Source organism: Desmodus rotundus, chromosome 4 (genome assembly GCF_022682495.2).
Source record: "Desmodus rotundus isolate HL8 chromosome 4, HLdesRot8A.1, whole genome shotgun sequence".
NCBI lineage: Eukaryota > Metazoa > Chordata > Mammalia > Chiroptera > Phyllostomidae > Desmodus > Desmodus rotundus.
In genome coordinates this window covers 3787132-3811585 of record NC_071390.1, presented here as the reverse complement: position 1 = coordinate 3811585, position 24454 = coordinate 3787132, and the positions used below count along the sequence as shown (strand labels likewise).

The 24454-nt window shown below is 47.4% G+C and overlaps 1 protein-coding gene across 1 annotated transcript in view; it reads right to left on the bottom strand.

The window, feature by feature from the left end:
• The window catches only part of ADAM12 (ADAM metallopeptidase domain 12), a 280799-nt gene extending 256667 nt beyond the window's left edge, over positions 1 to 24132 (bottom strand). Inside the window, exon 1 of the mRNA XM_053922662.1 lies at positions 23857 to 24132. Within this exon, the coding sequence (XP_053778637.1) occupies positions 23857 to 23944 (88 nt within the window). The 5' untranslated portion in view covers positions 23945 to 24132. The remainder of the gene's footprint in view (positions 1 to 23856) is intronic.
• Positions 24133 to 24454: the final 322 nt, after the last annotated feature.

Below are 24454 nucleotides of genomic sequence, written 5' to 3'. Positions count from 1 at the left end.
ATAATGCTGGCTTGTTTCATGCAGTTGGCTCCCGGCCTCCACCAAGCCTTGGCTTACAAGTAACCAGCAATCCTATATTTTGGGGGGAAGGACAGGGGAGGACTGAGAAGGGACCACGCATGGTGTCCTGCTCGCAGTAGGCGCTCGTGAACCCTTGTGGAGGGAACGGAGGACAGGTCGGTAACCACAGGACTGGATGAGTTCCTAGGTTCTGATCTATCCCTCAATCGCCAGATCCTTTACATTCTATATATCTTATTAGCAATTATATTTGCAAATGACACTTAAATTTAACTGAAATTTACATCACTAATTTTTTTAGAGTTGTAATGGAAATAAATCACACTTAATGCTTAGAACAAACTAGTTGGCTATGCAAAAAATAAAAGCTTCAGGAAGTCATCTTTGGGGAGAAATGTGTTCCCGACCGTCCAGCCTTCCCACCCCTCCACTTGCTCGGAGACTGGCAGGGCACTGACAGGCGAGATTTCTGGAGACCACTGCTAAGGAATTCTTTTTCTGGTTAAAGGAATACTCTAAAAAGATATTCAAGCAATAGAATTCTAAATCTATAGTTATTTTGTTTTGGAGTAGTAGCCAAACAAGGAGGTGGAAGCTTTTCACGTATTTATATGAGAATTTGTCTCAATCTTGAAATTGCCAGTAGGTCACAGAAAATCCAAACTCGCAAGATAGTTTATGTCAATCTTCACACAGCAATTCACACAGAAAAAGGAAAATATTTTTAAAAATAGAAAATGTTTTAAATTCTGTCTAAGGAAGACTACACATCAAAATAAACAGGGGATAGGGGGAGCCAAAAATTTACTAATAAGAAAATATATAGTTCTAAATGCATTTATTATTGATATCAAGAGATATAAATGTATGAACTAAGAATTAAACTAGAAGTAAACCAAGACAATGAAAATTAATAGAAAGAAGTTACAAAAACAAAAGTTACTAAATTAGAACTCCTACATAAAAGCAATAGATCTGATTAATAAATCCAAGACTAGGGCTTCCGGCCAAGATGGAGGCATAGGTAGACACACTGCGCCTCCTCCCACAACCAAAAGGCCAACAATTTAAAAACAAAAAACAACCAGAACTGACAGAAAATCGAACTGTATAGAAGTCTGACAACCAAGCAGATAAAGCAGAAACACTCACCCAGACCGATAGGAGGGGCGGAGACGGGCAGCCAGGGTGGAGAGGACTCGAAGCATGGCGGTGGCTGGTGGACCCAGCGAGGTGGAGGGTTGTGGAGTGGGGCAGACCAGGCTGCAACTAGAAGACCCCACAAGGTGGTGGCTGGCAGACCCTGTGGCCCCACATTCTCTCATAGATAAACTGGGAGGAATGGCGGGGGAGCGACCAGGCAACCCAGGGCTCCAGCGTGGGGAAATAAAGCCTCAAACGTGAGTGAAAACACCCGTGGGGGTTGAAGCGGCAGCGGGAGAAACTCCCAGTCTCACAGGAGAGGTCGTTGGAGAGACCCACAGGGGCCTAGAGCGTGTGCACAAGCCCACCCACACGGGAATCAGCACCAGAGGGGCCCAATTTGATTGTGGGTAGTGGAGGGAGTGACTGAAATCCTGCAGAGTGGAGCGGGCGCCATTGCTCCCTCTCGGCCCCTCCCCCACGTACAGCGTCACAGCGCAGCTACCAGCGTGACCCCTTCCCGGTGAACACCCAAGGATCCGCCCCTATACATAACAGGCACGCCAAAACAAAAAAAAGAAATGGCCCAAATGAAAGAACAGATCAAAGCTCCAGAAAAAATACAACTAAGCGAGGAAGAGAAAGCCAACCTATCGGATGCACAGTTCAAAACACTGGTTATTAAGATGCTCACAGAATTGGTTGAATTTGTTCGAAAACTAGATGAAAAAATGAAGCCTATGCTAAGAGAAACAAAGGAAAATGTACAGGGAACCAATAGTGATGCGAAGGAAACTGGGACTCAGATCAATGGTGTGGACCAGAAGGGAGAAAGAAACATCCAACCAGGAAAGAATGAAGAAACAAGAATTCAAAAAAAATGAGGAGAGCCTTAGGAACCTCCAGTCAACTTTAAACATTCCAACATCCAAATTATAGGGGTGCCAGAAGGAGAAGAGGAAGAGCAAGAATTGAAAACTCATCTGAACAAATAATGAAGGAGAACTTCCCCAGTCTGGCAAAGGAAATGGACTTCCAGGAAGTCCCAAAGTCCCAAAGTCCCGGAAGCTCAGAGAGTCCCAAAGAAGCTGGACCCAAGGAGGAACACACCAAGACACATCATAATTACATTAGCCAAGATGAAAGAGAAGGAGAGAATCTTAAAAGCAGCAAGAGAAAAGCAGAGAGTTACCTACAAAGGACTTCCCAAAAGACTGTCAGCTGATTTCTCAAAAGACACCTTACAGGCAAGGAAGGAGGGGCTGGAAAGAAGTATTTGAAGTCATGAAAGACAAGGACCTACATCCAAGATTACTGTATCCAGCAAAGCTATCATTTAGAATGGGAGGGCAGACAAGGTGCTTCTCAGATAAGGTCAAGTTAAAGGAGTTCATCATCACCAAGCCCTTATTATATGAAATGTTAAAGGAATTTATCTAAGAAAAAGAAGATAAAAAATAGGAACAGTAAAAATGACAGCAAACTCACAGTTATTAACAACCACACCTAAAACAAAAACAAAAGCAAACTAGAAGAGGAACTGAACCACAGAAATGGAGATCACATGGAGGGTTATCAACAGGTGAGGGGGAGGGGGAGAGAGGGGGGAAATAAGTAGCATAAATGGTAGGTAGAAAATAGACAGGGGGAGGGTAAGAATAGTATAGGAAATGTAGAAGCCAAAGAACTTATAAGTATGACCCACAGACATGAACTATAGTGGGGGAATGTGGGAGGGAGGGGGTGGGCAGGATGGAGTGGAGGGAAGGGGGGGAAATGGGACAACTAATAGCATAATCAATAAATATATAAAAAATAAAAATAAAAATAAATCCAAGACTTAATTCTCAGACAGACCAAATACATATCCCAAATTCTGATAAGTCCAAACAAGGAGAAAGATAAATTGTAAATAAAGAGACATGGGTAAAATTTGAGACACAAAATTTAAATGACAGTCAAGTATTATACATTCTGTATACTACTAAATCTGAACGCAGAGATAAAATAGAAGATTTCCCAGGGAACAAACAATGTGAGCAACATTGGCTCATCAGAAACAGCACCACCAGGGGCCATGGAAGAATGACAAATCTGTAAGAGATTTAAGTCCCATGGAGACACTGGACACAAATATTGTCGAGGGAAAGTTCTGAAGCCCCCAAAGGCAGATTATTCTCATGTTATTCTCACTGCCCACCCACCAACTCAGACATGGGCAGGACAAAGGACACGGCCAGATTGCGACTGGTTCCCTGAACGGCCCTATCTGTGCCCCTGGGAATTGCTTGCTTTGGGGCTTGGATTTGGCTTTGAGACTCAAGAGGTGGAGCCTATTAACCCTCCCCTTGCTTCTGGCTTCGCCTACCTGACAGGGAGCAGAGGCTGGAAGCGGGCTTGAGCATCAGGGCTCCTGTGTCCCTGTCTTCTTCCTTCCCAGTGAGAAGGCGCTGGGCTTGGCCTGCTGGAGGGACGGGCAAGACACGGGGGTGGGGCCCAGTCACCCCATCAACAGTCAGTGGACCCACCAATGCAGCAGGAGGCCTCCCTGAGAGCAGAGCCACCTGAGGTAAGTCCCTGACTCGAAGACTCTCGAACTGAAGAAATGTTTCCTTGTTTTAAGCCCCTGAATCTAGAGCCAATTTATCAAGCAGTTTTATTGTGTCAATAAACAACTAATATAAGACCACTTTACCTTCTTAATAGAGAGGTGGAAAGTCTTAATTAGAGCACCAGGAAATTAAATTCAGCAGCATATTAAAAAAAGTACGAAACAACTCGACAGAATTGGATATGTTCCAAAAATGTAAAGATGTTTTTATACCAGGTAATCTGTCATTGACTAATTATATCAGTAAGTCAAGGAATATTTACATGAGTAGGTCAAAGGATTAAAAAGAGAGGGAGGCGGGGAGACATGGTGTCTCAGCAAATGCCCAAAAGACAGTAAATAAAACTCAGTATCCAATGCTGATTTTTAAAATTTCTCCATTAAAACCAGAAATAGATTCTTCCTTAAAATAATGAACTTGCACCTGAAATCTGCATTCTGTGTCATAAGCGATGGGGAAGCACCAGGGGCCCTCCCGTTAAAGGCCAAACATCAAAGGGATGCTTGCTACTTGTCCAAGTTTCTAAAGTTGTTCTTTGAGAGGCTGCAAGGAAGCAATAAAAAACAAAAAAAGAATGCAGAGAAATAAACGTTAGAAAAGAGAAATTATTTATAGGCAATATGATTAGTTAGTTACCTGGGAAACCCAAGAAAATCAACCCATATCTACTAAAAACAACAAGATATTTTTATAAACAGGCAAGTCCCAGAATGTACATATAAATCAATACAAACAAATACTCTTACTAGAATAAAATTGGATCCCATTTATAATGACAAGAAAAAATATAGCAAGGGAAAGAGCACCTAAAAAATGCTTATAGGAAATGAATTAAAATGCTGTTCTCTCAAAATTATGGCTCACAGCTGGGTAAGTGCCATAATATACACACAGCTCTTAACAAACCCGAAAGAGAAGACAAATACCTCAATAGCAACATGACCGCGGGTGGGAACTGACAATTCCTGAAAGCATCACGAATTGTTGGTAAACATCAGGGGGTGGAATTCAACTGCATTAGGAAGTATTTACAGAGGTTCTCCCCCCAACTCTTCCGCCCACGCCCCATCCTTGCTCCTGGTGCAGGAGCTTACCCCTGGCCTCCCCTCCTCCCCAACTCCTCCGGGAAGGCAACATACAGGACAGCAGAGACTGGGAGGAGGAACTGGGTGTGTGGCTGAGTTTCCTCCGGGTTCTCCTTCTCCTTTTGCATCTGTCTGTCTACGACCTGTTTATTCTGGGCTGCCCCCGCCACACGTCAAGGGCAGCGACTCCGGGAGGCTCAACCCCACATTGTCCAGCAAGACCGATGGCTGTCAGATCTGGGAATGAACAAGCAACCCCCCTCAGCCACAGGCTGGAAGCCCACATCTCCGATCCACTTCTCAGTAATAACCGATCGTCTGACCTCTAACCTTCAGCCTCCTGAGTCGTCAGTTAGTTCTGAACTTAAGAAGGGAAGAGTGGTGTTGCTTAGTAGACCCCTAAACCCCAACAATGAATTCATTATGTGAATTGAATTATTTTAATCTAGGAAATCAGCAAAGACCACGTGACGATAATTGAAAATGACAATGCCATGAACTGGTGATGAGGAGGCTTCAGGACAGCAGGTGGAAGAGGCCCAGTAGGTCCTGGGAGGCAAACCGCAGCACAGCACAGGCTAGAGGTGCTTACTCCTGTCTGCATTTGTCTGCAACCTCAGTGTGGCCCTGTTCACGCTCACTGAGCTGTCTTCCGGAGTCTCAAGTTCAAGTGGAAAATGAACGAGAGAGCGAGAAGAATTCTGAAAGAACAGGGTGAGCGTTTCAGAGTGATTCAGTAGCGATGATTAAGCACACAGTGCTCATCCCTGGATGGACAGATCACCAGAAGCAAAAGAAGACGAGGCGGCCAAGCCAATTATGCACGGAAAGTTGGTGTACGGTCAGGGTGGCATTTCAAGTCAATTGAAATAACATAGTGGTCACGGTGGTCCCCATCTGAAAAGAAAGTGGATTCCTAGTCCTGGTCTGTATCAAAATAACTGCTAGCTGGGTCTATGATACACGCTGAAGAAAAACAGAACCGTGAAACTACCAGAGAAAACACCACGCGGACTTCCCGGAGCCTGCCTGGGCTGCGTGCGGAGCGGGATCACGGATTTCTCCGACCCCTGAGATCACACAGCGAGTTAAAGACACACAGTCCAACCGCTGGAGCGACCACTAAGAAATAACCGTAATCAAACTGAGAAACGGAGCTTTAAAAATACGACTCCATCCAAAAGGAAACAGGAAAAGAAGGAAAAAGAGAAACAAAAATACACAGGGCAAGTATAAAAGAAACAGCAAGAGAACGAGCTGAACTCCCCACACAAATAATTACATTAAATGTAATTGAATTAAAGGTCTCCTTTTAAAGGCAGACCCTCTGAAGGGATTAAAATGCAAAGTCAGCTATTTACTGTTTGCAAGAAATGCATTTTAGGTGTAAATACACAGGCTGAAAGTAGTAGTAGTAATAAATAATAATAATAATGATAATAATAATAATAATAATAATAATGGAAAAAGCCACTCTGTACATACCTATTCCTAGACTGAGCGTGAGCAAGCTGAGGTGGCTACATTAACACCAGTCAGAGTAGACTTACAGAAAAGAATTACCACCTGGGGAAAGAGGAAATTGTGTAGTAATAAAAGGTCAATTCATCAAGCAGACATGACAATCCTAGATACGTATAAACCTAATTAAGAGTTTCAAGATGCATGAAGAAAACTGATAGGAGAAATAGATCAATTAACAACTCTAGTTAAAGGTTGTACCACCCTCCGAGTAATCGACAGAAATGGCCAACAAAACATCAGTCACCTTCTGTAAGTCTACAGAAGATTTGACAACACCGCCCGACAGGCTTGCTGTGTATGGAACAGGGCCCCATCTGGCAGCTGCAGGAGACGCATTCCCTTCCACGGCTCGTGGGGTGGTCACCGGGAGAGACCGTCAGCTGGGCCGTGAGACATGTCTCAACAAATGGAACGGCCAGAATCGTATGGAATCTATTCTCTGATCACAAGAAAGCAAAATTAGAAATTAATAACAAAAAGGTGTTTTTAGAAGTCCTCAGCTATGTGGGAGTGAGACCATGGGTTCTGAAAGCCTGGGTCGGAGAAAAGAATTACAAGAGAAGTTTTAAAACATTTTGAACTGAAATGTAAGGAAAACACAGCCCCTAAAACTGTGTAATGGGCAGTTAAGGAGCACTTGCAGAGCGAGTTATGTTTCTAAATGGTCGCACAGGAATGGAAAAGGTTTCGTGCCGATAATCTAAGGACCCACCGGAAGAAGTTCACAGATGAGCACACTGAAGATGAAGAGAAAGGAAAGAAGTGTTAAAGAGCAGAAGTCATTGAAAAAGGGGCAGGGGATCCATTGATAAAACGTTACCCTCTTTGCAAGAGGAAAGGCGGGAGAAAACACGCTTTGTCAGTTTGAGCCCTGGCCCCCGATGGGGCGGCAGTGTCCCAGCCAGATGGCCCTGGCAACTGTGATCTGTCAGTTCCAGGAAGTAAGGACGGGGCCGTCATTATAAACTCATCTCTGGATGCAACTTCTGAAGGCATTAGGATGATGAGAAAATATGACGAAAGCGTATGCCCCGGAACTTGTTGACTCGGAGGACACACACACATTCTTTGAGACACAAACTACCAAAACTGGCACAAGAATGAAAAAAGTCTGCATGGCTTATATATATTTGTGGAAGAGATGGAATTCACGATTAACGCCTCCCCCAACACACACATGCACACACCCCTTTCCAGGCCCACAGAGCCACACTGACGAGTTCTAGCAGACATTTAAGAGAGAAATGGTAACCATCACACGTGAGATCTTTCACCCAATAGAGGAGGAAGGAAAACCTCGCTCCCTCTTATGCGGGATGTGTAATTTCGACAAGAATACAGCAAGAAGAACATTACAAACCACATATCTTACGAACACAGACATAAATCCTTAACAAAATTGGGGAAATTAAACCCAGCACTCTATTTCTGCTCTCTGTCACACTCACACACACACACACACACACACACACACAGAGCTGAGCCTTGAACACAGCAGCATGGGTTTGAACAATGGGGGCTCACTTACACGCCGATTGTTTTTCAATAAATACTATAAATGTAAAATAAATAATGTAAATGTATTTTCCTTATAATTTTAATACTGTTTTATTTTCTCTAGCTGACATTGTAAGAATACAGTATAAAATCCATCCAATATACAAAATATGTGTTAATTGACTGTTCATGTTATCAGCAAGGCTCCCAGCCAACAGTAGGCTGTTAGTAATAGTTAAATTCTGGGGGGGAGGGCCAGAGTTATAAGCCAATTTTTGAATGCATGCAGGGAGCAGGGAGGGGGTCAGCTCCCCTAACCCTAAGTTGTTCATCTGTATATAAACAGGAAAAGAACGGCATGCCAGCGTGTGGCCCTAAACAGTCCATATTCCCCAAATCATACCTAATCAGGCTGCTCCTTATTTATATTAACACCCATCAGCAACACTCAGTTTCACTGTTCCTTTGATAAGCTCCTTCAAAATGTTGTGTTCCGGGCTTCGTTTTTATGCTCTTGGTGCAAAGGATTGATGTAAACCATCGATAGGGAAATGTATTATAAAAATAAACAGGGCACAACCTTCAGAAATGTGCTTTTTAAAACTTCTGTGAGTTTACCAACAATGAACTTTGATGTTTTCAGATTTCTGTATGTAAAAATGTTTTCCTCCAAACCACTGTCCTCCGACTTGGACGGAAGGGAAGGTCAATGTAAGGAAGCAATATGAAACAAAGTAACATTTGTGATTTGTCAATGAGCCCCATGGGAGGTCTGGGGGTTTGTTTTTTGGTTGCCTTTGTAGTTGCTGAAGCTGAGCTCTAATTGAGAAAGACTTATTTTACCCAACTGAATTTTGACTCATTTGGGTTCAAATTACTTCAAAAGTTTGAAGTGGGAGTGGGGACTGAAAAGCGAAAGAGCGAATATACAGTTTGATGCGTCTTTCAGGTCGCTGGATAGCAGCTACAGAGGACCCGGCCCAAACCAGCACAGAACTATTCATCCGCGCCCTCCCACCTGTGTGCTTCTCGGGTGACCACGGGAACAGGCTGCGCTGGGTAGAGACAGCTTCCGGTTTTTATGAAATGATCAGCTCGCACGTTCTATCCGATAGAAAAACGACATTCAGTAATTTCCACTACTCCTTAGCGACGTTTCTTGTGGCTCACTCATGGACACTACCTGTTCGGTGCCCAATATTGGGCCACGTGGTCTTTGTAAAACAGATCTTCCACACGTGCTGATTCTTTCACAGGAGAAATCACGCAGAGTCAAACAGTTAGGCGCAGGGTGGAGCGTGGCGAGCCAATCCGTCGGAAAGGGAAAGGAGTGTGCGGAGCGGGGTGCCCACAAATGGTGCCGTGTTTACTGAGCAGCTGGGACGTGCTGAGTGCTGGGGACCCCAGGTAGTGACGGGCATGTCATCTCTTCTCCAACAAGACAACCAGCTGATTAGCATGTGGTAAGTGCTCTGCTGCACGAATGGGGAGCCCCCAGGACGCACTTCACAGGGGGACCCATTCCCCACGGGAGTGGGGTGCAAGGGCCAAGAACAGGGTCCCCCGAGGAGGGGATGTCGAAGTGAGGCAGGAGTCAAGCCGTGCATTGGAGTTGAAGGCGGGGTCAGAGCTGGCTGGCAGAGGCAAGGACCTCTGCGGCAAGAAGGTCAGGGAACAGCTGGACAGGGAACGCATGAAAACGCAGATACAGAGCCACCGTACGAACGGGACGCTGCCGCCAGTTTGGACGCCTGGACATGCAAGTGGACACCTCTCAAACAGACGCTTCCAGCGTCAAAGCCATACCTGATATCAGCGGTGCCTTATCCAATTAACTCACGTGTAGGCCAGTCGGTGGTTGCCAGCGACACCACCTCCTGGTCCAATCTCCTCCCCTCGAGAGGGGCTGGCCGGGTGACTTTCTCCTAACCGATGGGACATGGCTGTAATGCCCATGATTAGATTACAAGGCGTGTGACATTTGTCTTTCCAGCAGCCTCTCTGTTGCCCTCTAGGCTTGCTTGCTTTGATGAAGCAGCTGGACCGTGGGACAGGCTCACCCGTTAGGGGATGAGGCAGGGCGCCTGGCAGCGGCCCACTGGGGACTCAGGTCCCCAGTCTGACAGCTCCCAAGGAACCGAATTCTGCCAGCAACCTCATGCACTTGGAAGCAGGTCCGTTCCCAGTCCAACCTCCAGGTGAGCCCCCGCCAGGTGGACACCCTGGTTGCAGCTGAGAGAGAAGCAGAAGCAGGGGACCCGGCTAAGCTGCCCCCACATCCCTGACTCACAAAAACTGTGATCATGAACGTGTGTGATTCTGAACCCCAGAGTCGCGGCAGCTTGTCACACAGCGATAGGTAACGAGTACACTCATGTCGTGCATTTACGGTGTAGTATTTCCTGGAGCCACCACGGGCAGATGCAGTGGGGACAGCCCTGCATTTATCTGTGAGAGAGCAGACATGCAATCACCATGCAGTGAGCTTCCCTGTACGTGAATCACGTCAGTGACGTCCACATGCTCCTTTCACGTAGAAACAAAACGTCCCAGAGGCTGGGCCCTGCAGATGGGCCCCTGGCCTCTATTTCCTGTTGATCCCTGAAGGTCAGGGGTAGGTCTCCAAGACCGACACTGTGAAGGTCTCAAGTGCTGCTCTAGCTCAGGGCCTTCCTGGAGAGACGAGCTGTTGGCTCCTCAAACCCCTATACCCCCAGATCGACACAAGACGGGAAGGCTGCGAAGGCTCCGCCCCTGCCAGGGTAACTTGGAAGGCGAGGTCCTTCCCACGGCAGCCCAATGCTTCACCACTTGGCCTTGGAAATCATCCGTCTGCTTTGGGCTGGCTCAGCTTCTTTCGAGGTGCAGGGGCTAAAGCAGACCTTGCGCTCTCTGTGCCTTCCACCCCTCACCAGTGAAATGGCGATCTCAACACTAGACCCACGTGCCCAGCCCCCCTCCACCTGAAGGGAGGACCGTACATCACAAAACGCTTTGCCCAACACTCGCCTCGCGCCGTGCTCACTGCCGCCCAGGGAGGGTGCTCACCCTTCCTCTGCTTGGACCCGTAGCAAACTGATGTCCAGAACCCTTCAGCAGGTTCCTCAGGGCCACGTGGCTGTAAGGAGGCCAGGCCAGGGCTCAGAGTCAGGCCTCCTCCTTCCAGGGCAGCATCGAGGCCACTCGCCCAGCAGCCTCCCAGCTTCTCGGCCACAGTGGAGAACACGCCGCGCTGGGCACCCCTGAAATCGGGATGTCAGGAGCTGAAGGTATCTCATTATTTGCTGGCATTTACGTCCATGAGCAAAGCGGCAGCTTCTGCTACAGGCGTTTTTTTTTTTTTAAAGGCTTTAAAGCAGCTCTCTTGGCTCAGCTTTCCAACTACCTCCTATCCGGTCCCTTCTGCCTCCCCTTTTGAGGTGACCGTCCCCTTGTGCCTCTGTCCCCAGAGTCTTGGTCGCTCACCTGTACGGAGTGGGAATGGAGGCTGAAGCACACTTTGTAAGGGGAGCAGACGCAAGAACAAGAGAAGGGCCTCATGTGTGAGCGGTCATGAGAAGGAGCTTCAGGACAACCGTTTACTGCCGGTGCTTGAAGGGACAGACGTTTCCCTGCTGAGAAACTGGAAGTAAAACTGAATGAACTGAGTCGACTTGATCCAAAGTTTAGTGACGAATCAGACGTCTGATTTTTCTAGATCCGTCACTGGAGAAATCAGTCCATACGGGATCGTGTTACTCATTACAAAACGTACAGAGGTGTATGGGCGAGCGTTTCAGTCATCGCCTTCTGTTCTGGGACTTTGAAGAATGGAGCACGTCCAGTTTACGCTCCCCAAAGGCTCATGTAACAGGAATTCTGGTAGCACCTCCGCTGGCAGAGCAGTGGCTTCGGGGAGTGTAAGTGGCCTTGTTTCCCAGCTGTTGCCACTCTGCCTCAGCCAGAGGGTGATGGGAACAGCTGATGGTCACCCCCCCACAAAGCTCAGCTAGGCCCCAACCCCAGCGTGTCTCCCTCCAGCAGCTGCCATGGCGAAGACGGGCGTGTCCACAGGACAGCGGCTGACTCGCTTCTGTGACCGAGTTGGGGGCATTGGAAGCGGACAGGCAGGACGCCAGGGGAGCTCCCGCAATTTCCGTACATCTCTAGGGTCCATTCGCTCCGCCTGCCCCGAGGTGAGGGTCTGTGCCCTCGCTCACTGTCCCGTCCCCAGCCCCTGGCGGAATCGGAGGACAGCAGGCCAATTAACGTGAGGACTCAGAGCCACGGAATCAGTGGGGAGGGGACTCCAGTTCTGAAAGCAGGGTGTGTACTGAGCTGATGCAGAGAGAAAAGCTTCCTGCTACAACCACGTAGAAACACTCAGTGTAACGTGACATGTTAGCAGCGTATATATACGTAAGTGAACTAGAAAGGAAGGACAGGAAACTAACGGGATCTATACACACAAAGGGAATTTATAGCCAGAGCTCTGAGGCCCTGCCGATACCTGGAAACGCAAGAGGGCCAGCAGGTCCAGACCCACAGCCTAGGAGAAGTGATTGTAGCGACAGGAAGCCCTGAATCAAGCACACGGCACGGGGACGGGAGCTGAGAGGCTCGCTCAGAACTGCCCTTCCCAAGTTCAAAGGGCTAGAGTGACTCTCCCAAATGCCCCAGGGAGACTGCAGAGTGGCCCCGTCAACCCAGAGGGCCGGTGAGGGTTAAGGAGTCTCCCAAGGGAAATATATAAAAACTTCGAGCCTTTGCCACACGCACATGGAGACCACAATTATAATAACCATGTGGAGTCAAGTTGCCACAATGAGAAATTAACATGAAAACTGGGCTCAACGAAACACTTGCAGCACCTAACGGCTCCACTGGGCCATTCACGGTCTGAGGCACACAGGGCTCCCCCAGAGACGGGAGACACTAAAAATGAGTCTGCAACTCGCAATGGCAAGGCATAGGAAGAGGTAATCCATGACAACACAGACTCAGCACCCTGAGGACGAGAGAATAATCTGAAAAGGATAACAACATATCGATATATACCCCAAATTTTCAAGACATAGAAGGATACGTAGAAACCCACCAACTTCAGAATATAATGAAAGGACATTATTTGTAAAAGATCTAGCAGGCTTGAAAAAAGACCAAATAAAGATTCCATAAATGAAGCATTAAAGACAGTGGAAAATGCAATGTAAGCCCTTGAACCGTTTAAACAGCGATTTGGACTCAGCGAGAGAGAATTGTGAAATGGAATTCAGAGTTGGAGACACTGCCCAGATTACAAAGAAGGGTGATGAAGAGACACAGAGAAATTAAAAGCAGGAAGACTGAGTGAATAGGTCCAATTCGACATAATAAAAGTTCCAGAGAGGGCAATAGAGAAAATAAAGACAAAACAGTGATTAACGAGAAAATGGCAGAGAATTTTCCATAATTGATCAGATTCAAGGAGCAGAGGAAGGCCATATACACAAATTACGAATAAGCCCATACAAAATGATAATAAAGCTACAGAACTCCACAGAGAGACACACAGGGAAAACAGTGCCAAGAGCCCCCCCAGAACAAGGCAGGCTTGGCGCAGAGGAACCATCTTTACACCGCAGGCGTGCACAGCAGCAGGAGAGGCGGGGGGGCACAGTGCGTGACCCTGCCTCAGACTCCGTGCTTAGCTAAGCTAACGTCCACCGAAAAGAGAAAAACATTTTTCAGGCAAGCAAATGCAGGGAATTCGCTACTCCCAGGCCCCCGTGGCACGCTGCTTTGATGGGAAGCCCGCTGAATCCCGGAGGCAGGCGTGGTCTGTACGAAACCGTGATGGTGCAAGCAGCTGGTCACACTGGATCAACCCAAATGAGCCAGGACGATGACAAACAAAACCAAGCCTACCGCCACCCCCACCCCCCTGGTTTTTCATGAGATGCGTTGCCAAATGGTGGAACAAAATGCTGGGAAACAGCAGTATAAGTTGGGGGGGGCGGGGGGGTGATGAGAGGCATCCAAGCATTCTCAGCCCGCAGTGTTGTTTCAGGGAGGCCAGTGACTGCACCCCTCACCCCCCCCACCCCCTGCACACACTGCTGCCTGAAGTGCGAATGTTAACAATGTAACTGTCCCACTAAAATTGTGGAAACACACACCTAACATCTAAATTAATAGAACCGGAGCTGAAGTAGAAGTACATAATCCTTCAGCAATAGAACAGGGGACAGAGAAGAAGAAAAGGCGTAAAAATAGCAATGGTAAGTGGAGAAAAAAATGGAGGAAGAGTTCAAAAACACCAAAAATCAGAAGAAATGTAGGTGGGCGAAAGTAGGTAGTTACAAGGCAGCAATTACAAACAGAATGTTTTGTTTACAACAGACAGGTGTGAAATTTAATGACGTAGAAAATTGGAAAGTAAAGACATAGAAAAGATACAGTAGAAAGATATTGACCAAAAGAAAACTGATACAGTAATATTTGCCTTAGACTAATCTGAACCTGTACACAGCTTAATGGAGCCCACAAATTAACCTCAAAGGGGATAATGCCAAACTGACAGAATTACAAGGAAAATGGAAAATCCGTGGTTATATTAGAGTCTTCAAGCCTCCCTTAGAAAGAGAAATATTGAACCAAAACATTGTAATTCATCATAATAGAACATTTAACATCAGTTAACAAGCTTAATCTAGTTAACGTATCTAGAATGCTATCCCCGATCCTTACTAGCGCATAGTTTCAAACCCACGTGTGATTTTTACAAACATTAACAATGGACTGGCTCACCGAGAACACTTCGTGTACGAGAATCAACGGGACACAGGCCACTTTCTCTGATGCGGTGCAATAAAACCAGGTGTACACAACAAAGATCCCCTCACTCAAGCACTTGGAAAGTAAGACCCACACTTCCGCACTCGCACACACACCAGTAGGAACAAGGGCCTCGGTGGGTCAGTAATCCAAAATCACAGCTGAGTTGTGGCCTGCGGGACACTTTGGATGGGATGGCGTCACACTAAAAGCAAAACGTGGGCAACAGTGGACGCAGGACTTGGAGGGAAACTTCACCCTGTGTGGGAGTGACGGAAGAAAAGGGTGACTGAAAATGAAGGAGCGAAGCTTTGAACACAGAGGAGAGAAATAGAACAACACAAACTCCAAGCAGGGGCCAGATTTAATGAAACAGGAAAAAATAAAAGAGATCTAACCAATAGAAATGCAACAGAATTCTTTCAGAAAGGAAGAGAAAATATGAAGAGCACTACAGCCATTTGAGGGGGTTGAATCAATTGTCAAACTTCTGGTGAAAAACGCAGCGTACTTTCATGCTATTAAGACCAGTTCCAACAACCGTGAAAGAAAAAATAACCTGCTATCCCTCAGCTGCCCTAGGAAAAGAGAAAATGTAAAGCTCCCCAACTCACCCCGTGCGGCTAACAGCACAGCTTGGAAAGGAAAACTCCACGAAGACATTTAGAGAAAGGAAAGTTAGTGGCCATTCTCTGCGGATTTCTATGAAGTCAGTCCACAAACTATTAGAACTAACAAAAATCAAACAAGGTGGCTCAGTACAAAATCAAAGTAGAAAAATAAGTAACATTCATTTATACTGAAAAGAAAACATCCACTGGAACTTATAAAAAGGATGTAACTCACAGATAAAACAATAGTAGCCGTGAGCCGGTTGGTACCTGCAGAAGCCGGGTGATAGACACATCTGTTCGTTATGCCTGACTGTCTACTTCTGCACATTTACAATTTTCCATATGAAAACGTTCAAATCTAAAAATAAGGACACTGATACCTTTCAGAGTAACAACAAGTCTATTAGGCATTTAGGGTACCTAGAAATACAGCTTTCAAAGATGCGCCCAATTTCTGAGAAAAAGTTATTGAAACTTATTGAATAACATTAAAGAAAACACGTAAATAAAAAAGCGACCACAGGATGTCCTGGTGTCAAACCCCCCGCACACTTTCCATCGCAGGGAGATTTGACATCATGAAAATGTCGATTCTTTCCCAAATTAACCTATAAGTTCCCAGGGGTATTCTGCAGAACGGAACAAGGAGATTCTCAAGTTCACATGAAATACCAACGTTTCAAGTAGAGTCAAAATGACTTTAAAGGGGAGTGAGGGAGAAGAAGAGGGGAAATCGACCTTTTCTGGGGTGCTTATCTGGGGCCAGGCTCTGGTCGAAGCACTTTCCGCACTCCTATGGGGGCAGATGCCATTGTTGTCACCATTTCTTCACGGGAGGAACAGGGATGACATAATTTGTCTGAGGGTCAGAGTGACCCACCGTCGTCACGCTTGCCCAGCACTCAGGGGCCTTCTGCCACATGAGCTTCTCTGTAGCAAAACTGGGCAAGTCCCGACAACACAGGATGGTTGATGACCTTGTCGAGGTCCCATGTCCGTGACCAGGGGGCAGAGCTGATAGGCAAGCCCCTGGGAGCTGACCTCAGTGCCTGCCCTCCACACCCTGCCGTGCCAACCAGCCTACATGTGTGAGCCTCCTCGTGCGGTGTAGGATACGGAAAACGGTGTAATGTTAGAAACAGGATAAAAAACAGTCCAACGTAAGAAGGAACCCAGAAGCCTGCCTGTGTTCACATGGTGTTTATCAAAAGGAGGGAAGGATCCAACAAATGTTACCAGGGCTACTGGTTACGTTATCTCTACGGGGAAAATAGATGCAAACCTAATACAATAACTCAAAAATAAGTTCCTGTTACAGTAAAAGTAAACAGTGAAAAGTTAAAATTTAGAAGAAATTATTTAAAAATCTATTTTGAAGCTTAGGAAAGAGAGAAGGATTTCTTAAACTGAACTTCAAACGAAAAAACATGGCCAAATGATAAGAATAACTAATTCAAAGAAGAAACAATATAAACACAGAAAAAGGCTTGGCTTCTCGTAATAAGGAAAGTGCCACTTAAAACAATGGAACATTTCACATCCAGCGTGGCAATGTTTAAAAGTCTGAAAGTGCTAAGAATTGGCAAAAATGTGGGTCACTAGAACTCGCTAGCAAGTCAGAACGTCAGTTGGTACAACCAGTGTAGAAAGCAACATAGCTGGATGCATCAGCGCAGAAAACTGGCGTACTCCACAGCTCAGCAATCCGCTGTGTACCAGGAGATCGGTGCGAGCATCTTGCACCATTGCCACATCAAGAGGTTGGGGAAAACAGACGTTTATCAACAGGGTAGGCACAATGAATGATTCAGTCGCTCCACTAACAGGAATGAAGCAAGCACAGACATCAGCCTGAATAAGTCTTTAAAGTATATTCATTTTTAAAAAGCAAGTTGCAGAAGGCTGTTGCATACAGCAGGGTTCCGCTTATATAATATTTAAATGCAAAAGCAATATCAAATATTGATCAGGAGTATGTACATACATACAAACCAACCAACTTTAGAAGAGTGGTTAGCTTCTTCTGCAGAAGGAGGAGGAATTGGGTGGGTAAGAACAGGGGATCGTTATAAATCTATCTTTAAAATTTTACATGTTTAAATTTTAAAAATCCTGAAGCATATATAGAAGTCTGGCAAAAATATGGGCAGCATATTCTAGGTCCTTTTGTCAACTTTTAAAATATTTCACGTTTTATAAGGGAATAAATGATGAGGGAGTAAGGGAATAGATAAAGAGAAATTCTTTAGCAATCATCTTTTTCATGATCATATCTCAAATTATGCTGAAATTGGCTAACACATTATTTTAGTTCAGAAATTAAACTGTACTCAGTATGCCTCGCTTCAGAAATATGTCTGTTCCGTTAACCAGATGTGTTTAGGGTGGGACACAGCCTCCAAATCCAAACTGAAGCATCCGGAGAAGACTCCCAAACAACCCAGCATTTAAAAAACAAAGACAAAAAAGCAAAACCAGGCTCTCGGATGATACTCAGATGCCCGCAACCATAGATCCGGTGAGAAAAGCTTCCATCCTGTCCTGGCCTGAATCCTATCCTGACAAGGACCCTTTTTGTCCCATCTAGGCAGCTGCTCCCAGGCCCAGCTGGGGGAGGAAAGGCGGGTCTGACCCGAGTGGGGGGCATCCCGAAGCAGGGGAACAGCCGGAAGGTCCATAGTTTCCCGGATGAGAGCGCCCCACGTTTTCAGCGGTTGCCTACAAGCAGAGCTCTTCGTGCAGCCTTGGAGCGGCATAAAAGCGTCAAGGGCAAGGAACGGCCGCCCGACGCTGAATTATTCAGCTCTCCGCCGCACGCGTGGGTCGGAGGCCCGGGATGTTGGGCAGGACCTGAATGGAGCAGGAGGAGACAGAACCAAAGGGCGACCCTGTTGGAAAGCTCGACATTCCACGCGCACATTTCAACTGGCGATCAAGTTTAATTGCACTACATTCTGTTTTAAACCAAACTGAGCCTCACTCTCATTGCCATAGACATTTTCGTTACTCCGCAGACAGAGTGCATTGATCAGGGAGTATTGATCACGGCGAGGTGAAGACCTGGTCTCCCCGGTGAGGCGGCCCTGCGCCTGCCACTTGGTAGGACCCCCCGAAGCCCTCCTGGTCTCCCCCTCTGTTGGGTGATGGTGAAGACTGCACCAACCGCGCGCAACAGTGCACGCAAAATCCCAGACCAGCTCCAGGCGCCAGAGCACTCGATAAATGCCTGTTTAAGTAACTATGGCCTGATATAAAAACTGTGGGTTTAATAAAATACTAAAAAAACACCCATAGAGTAACAGCTACTAAAAACGCACAGAAGCGATTTCCTGAAACATTCTGTCTCGATTGGATCAACTTCGCGTTCTGGATCGCAGAGAGCCGAGGATGCAAGGACCCCACACACTTCCCGGCTGTGCAATACGCCCCCGCGGGCGCACAGCCGGCGCGCGCCTGCCAATCGCCGCAGAAGGACATCCGAAACGCCTCCACGCCTGTCTGTGTAAATTACAGATACCGCAGGGACAATTCAACTTAAAGAGGCCTCTGGAACGCAGTCGGATACAAAACCGAAAATTTTCCCTGCAGCTGTAACGCGTTCATTACGGCCTCCTGCGTACCAGGGAGATGTGCTGCCCCTTCTGATGAAGAAGATGTAGCCACATTCCTTTTTTTTTAAAAAAAAGCTTTACAGCTCCCACAGCTGCAACATCTATCTAATTAGGTGTGTGTTGACGCTGAGTATTTATAGATCTTTTAAAAAAAAGTTTCAAAACATTAAAAAGTGGAGGTAATTTTTGTTTCCACAGGGAGGAGAAAAGCGAGCCAAACAAGGAGGGAGGGGCAGAAGCCCGACTGTATGTGGGCGTGGTGATGAAAGCGTGATGACGTGTGGATGCCACGGCACACCCACAGGCGATGGTAGTAATAGTAATAATAATAATACAAAACGAAGAATTTGAGTGACGGTGAGAGGAAGCAGCCAAGCTCTGGAAGATGGAGGACAGGTGAGACTCAGCAGAGAAGACAGAGCTGGAGCCCTGTTGCCTGGAGATGAGAGAAGCCATCACCAAGGTGACATGGGCCCGGCAGAGGCCCTGGGTCTCTCTGATAGTCCATATGGCTGGGCCCAGCGGCCACCCAAGGACAAGTGAGAGTGCCAGGGTCCCTGCACAGCCGGCGCAGTGAGGTGACAGCCCCTCTGTCCCCAACACACCAGGAGATGGGTTTTCTGGAGACACGGGGGCAGACAGGTTCTGTACTCGAGACCCGAGGCCTAGCTGAGAGCGAGGGAGGGGTCATCTGGTGCCACAATGAAAACAGAATATTTTGATTAAAAAAAATATTAAAAGAGAAACCACACTGAGTAGCGAGACGTCCATGTGAACCCTGCTCTGCCCACTCAGCTCTCAGACCCTGGCCCCAGGCGTACCCTTCCATGGTGGAGGCTGTGGGGCTCCTCTGTGGGGAAACGGACCGACCTGAGAAAAATGACAGAGGCCCTGATGTGTGGCAGTCCCCACATCGAAATGTGAGCTTCTGAAGCACGCGGGACTATCCACCGGCTTTCCTGGGTCTCATCATTCAACATTAACAGAGAGCTGATACGTAGGCCCTTGAAGAAAGCCACAGGCTACCACAAGTCGGGGAGGGGAGACTCTGGAAGCAAATGTGAGGATGTTGTGAGCCAAAGCAATGCTTATGAAATAAAAATACACTCATGAGTTCATAGAAATCTTGCATCCATTATTAAAAAAAAAGTGAACAGAACACTTAAAAAAAAAGGAACATTCATAGAACAAGAAACACCCCTTGGAAATTAAATATCTCATAGCAGAAATAAATAAGTTGAATAGCAGAGCTGGAAAATGAAATCAAACTCTCCCAGAAGGTAGAACAAAAATACAGAGAGATGAAAAATAGGTAAGAAAACCAGAGGACATTTTCAGGAGCTTGGGCCATCCAGCTTACAGCAGTTTCAGGAAAAGCATGATAAAAACAGTGCGGAAGAGATCACTGAAGAAATGATACAATAAAATCTACCAGAGCTGAGCAGCATGAAGTTTCCCAACTGAAAGGCTAGAGTTTCCAGCACGATTTCTCCCAAGAACTTAGCTGAAGCACATCATCAGGAGATGCGGAAATACCGGGATAGAAAGATGATGAGAGACAGAAAAGCGGACGGAAAAACAGGCTACATGCAAAGGATGGACAGACAGCCATCAGGATCTCAGGCAGCAAAGGGCATAGAGATGGTGAAGGAAAGTCTTATAAAATGTTGAGGAAATAGGACTTCACCTTGGAATTTTATACCTAAACAAACTAGCAATCAAGGGCAACATATATAAAGATATTTGTGTGCAGACACATATTCTAACCTTCTTTCCTACTCACAGGACTCAGTTTTATTTGCAGCAGCTAAAAATATTTACTTTTCTATCTTCCTGTGCAGCTGGCAGTGGTCCTGGGCCACAGTTTGGCCAAGAGAAAATCTGCTACAAAAGTTTCCAGAAATATCCATATTTTTCTGATAAAACAGATTTGGTTGGCTCTGCTCCTGCCTCTTCTGCCCTATTACTTCCTGGAATGCAGATAGAACGCCAAGAGGTGCAACAGCCACCATGTGACCAAGAGGCAGCAAGTGTAATGGCAAAAGCCAACATATAAGTATGGCAGACACAAACAAAACAGCTTGAGTCCCCAATAGCATCACTGACTCACTTCACAATTGTGTGTTATGGAAAGGTAAAGAAAAAGAACCTTTAAAAAATTTCTGTAGTCAGGTTTTCTGTTATTTGCAGGTGAAAGAAAGCATTGTAGCAAGTTCTCAAAAACATGTTACCTCCCACGCACTCTTCTTTGGGAAGTTACTAGAAAATGTGCTCCACAAAAACAAGGAATAAACTAAGAAAGAGAAAGTTACAGTGCTTACAGAACAGGTGATCCAACACGGGAAGGATGCAGGAGGAATTTCCAGCGTCTTGGCAATAAGGGTAGAGACAACAGCTATATCGCACGCCTAAAAAGTAACTAGTTTATATTGGAACAGGTGGATAACACCAAGAAAAAAATAAACAATGGACAGATTACCTGGTATGCCTGATACTGTTGAAAGGAATTTAATACTTCTCCCAGAAATTTTGGAAATAAAGATTAGTACAAACACATACACACACAGCAAAACATTTAAACACCAAAGCAATTACTAACTCCAGGAAAAACAAAAAGTTGCAAGAGGGATAAAAGGGAATCATAGAACACTGGGCGGCTTGACTGGGCACAGTATTTGCATTCATAATGTAAAACTGAATATTGCTGTTAAAAAAAGTTGGAAAGAACAGAAGCCAGTGTGGCTGGGGTAGAGGGAGTGAGAATGATAAGAAAGGAGGTAGACCAGCGAGGAGCCTGCCCTACAGAGGATAAGGTGCTTCTGCAAAAACAGGTAAAACGAAGGTGGGAATATACTTTGAAGATTTGTGGCTTATGGAGAGAAAGGGATGACTTAGGGATGGCTTACTGGGTATTAGCATGAGGCATCTGGAGAAGGCAGAGGATGTTATTACTTTGCTGGGACTACTGGGGAAGGAATGAACTCAGGAGTAGAGGTTTGGGGCCTCAGGCTCTGTTTGGGATGTATTAGGACGAACATGCCCCTGAAGGGTACCAAGTGAGCAACTGTTTGGGGCTCAGGGTAACTAACATACAGGGAGACAAAGCCCAGGATACACCCCACCTTCAACAAATAGCACTTCCTCCTTTCCTCTTGCCAACACAAAGAAATGTTTTGTCGTATGTTTGGATGTGTAAACAATGCTAGGATTTGGGGCCCTGATTTAAGACTTGATATGGAGAACCTAGGATAAAGAAGAAATGAATCCTGGGATATCACACAAAACCCATTCAAAATGTTTAGGTTGAACTGGCATTCTATTCTGAGTCATATCTACCCTAAGGAAAAAGTCTCCCCGCCAAAGCTGCAGTCACGACATAATAAAAGCCCCCCTCTATAAAATATTTTCCCGTTATTAGCTTGATTTAGTGAACATTTTCCACTTAAAAAAAGTGTCCATGCCCGGTGGAATTCTGTTCATGTGTAGAGAGCATGTGTGGAGTTAAAGGCCACCTCAGCCACACTTTGAGATTCTGTTTCAGTTTTCCAAAAAGTGATTTCTCAGGAAACATTCAAAAGGACCAATTTGTACAAAAGGCTTTCAAAACACTTGTGAGCGCTCTCTTTTTCGCCTGCAGGTCAGAGTTCCTGAACTACACAGTCAGCAGCAGCTCCTTCTTGGCTTCCTCCTTGCTGCTTCATAGCTCTGGGCAATGCTTTGATTTAATCATGGATTCCCAAATTGGCCTTACTTGCTGTGTGGATTTTAACGAGAGCTGGGTTTCAGCCACGTCACAGGAGATGCGGTACGGGTGGAGGGCAGCGGTGGCAACTGCAGAATAAAGCGTGCCATAAAGTGGTAACGGGTCACGGTGGCGGCCACTTGTTGCAAAAGAAAAAAAAAAAAGCCTGGGTATAGAACCGTGGAAACGTAGGGCTGGAGGTCAGGGCCCGTCGTTCGTTGGTGGGCCGACAGCGCCTCTAGCGGCAGCGAGACGGCGGCGGCGACCGAGGGGAGCATCCGAGTTGTTAAAAAAGACACCTGCTGGGCGAGTCCTCGTTACGCCAGGATCCACAGGTGCCCGGTTTTAAGGGGCTAGAACTCCGGGAAATCTAGATCTATCAAACAGCTAGAATAGCCACACTTTCACTTCGAAATGAGTTGTCGCTTTGCACGAGGTGCAAAAAAGCGATTTTCTATGGCTGAGCAACTGATGTAGTGGCGGGAGGCAGGAACATTCTGCTCAAGTTTGGCCACCACTGACAACCGGGGAGCGACCCGTAACTGACAAAAGAGGGAAAGAAAACTAAAGAAAACAAGACAATCTTTTTAAAATGGGGACTGCTGTGGGACGCAGCAGGCACACCTGCGGAGAAGGGGGCGACTCACCTGCGTGGTTGTTGCGCGTCCCCCAAGGGTATCCGTGGGGAGGAGGGGTGGAAAGGGAACTTGGTGGGGTCGACCCAGAGCCTGGATTGGGGGTGTCACTAAGGAATAGGGTAAGATGACCCGATGTGCATCATCCTTGGCGACACGTGTAATGTCAAGGCTTAGACACCGTGGCAAATGACACCCGAGAGGTAGGGGACGGGGCGTCGGGGCGAGGCCGCAGGCAGGCAGCCCCAAGGCTGAGCCGTCTGGGCTACGCGATGGCGGCTTCCCGGCCCCAAGCCGAGTGCTGCCTGCTTACCCCGGGAATTGGCACCTGGTGGTGGTGGTGGTGGTGGTGGAAGGGAGGTAGGGACTGTCCTCCCACGGCCCGTAGCCCGAGCCCGAGGGCTCAGCTGATACGCCCCAGTGTGCGCTTTGCTGGGCAGCCCCGCCCACCCGGCGTCCCCCCTGGGCTGCGCGAAGCGCCACCGGGGGTGAGTCCAGAGCCAGCGGACGACCCCAGGCGGCGGGCGGGAGAGCAGAGGAGGGGCAGGCAGGGGGCCGCCGGGACTCTTCGACTTACCTCGGGCGGCGCCGGGCGCTAGCAGGGCCCCAGCCAGGGCGAGCAGGAGGGCGCGGGCGGGGGGCGCGGGCGGAGGGCGCGCTGCCATGGTCGCCGGCCTTCGGTGCAGCAGCTCTCGGGGTCCCGCGGCTAGCGCGCACCATTCCACGCGGACGGCGAGCGGGGGCTGGGAGTCGCGACCCGAGGGATTTCCTGCTGCGGGGAGTCAGCTCCGAACCCCTCGCGCAGCGCCCGCGCCGCGGACGAGCTAGTCTAGGCTTTCATTAAAAAAAAAAGTTTTCCCCCCGTGTGTGCGCGCGCGCGCGGCTCTGGCACGAGCCAGCCCTGACCGTTGCAGTAAATGAGCAAGCTGTCCGAGTTGGCGCGGGGACGAGGGAGATCGTTAGTGAGAGAGGGCAAGCCTGTGAAAAGGATCCACGGCCAACAGTCACCGTCTCATTACCACGGAACAAATTATGGTCTCCCCCGCACCCCGCCCCCCGGCGGCGTCCCGCGGGTCCTAGAGACCGCTCAGGGTCCCAGCCAGGGTCCCGCCCAGATCCGGCGCTCGCCCACCCCCGGGGCGGCTCGGTGCAGGGCGCCTCCCCGGCCGCGCGCC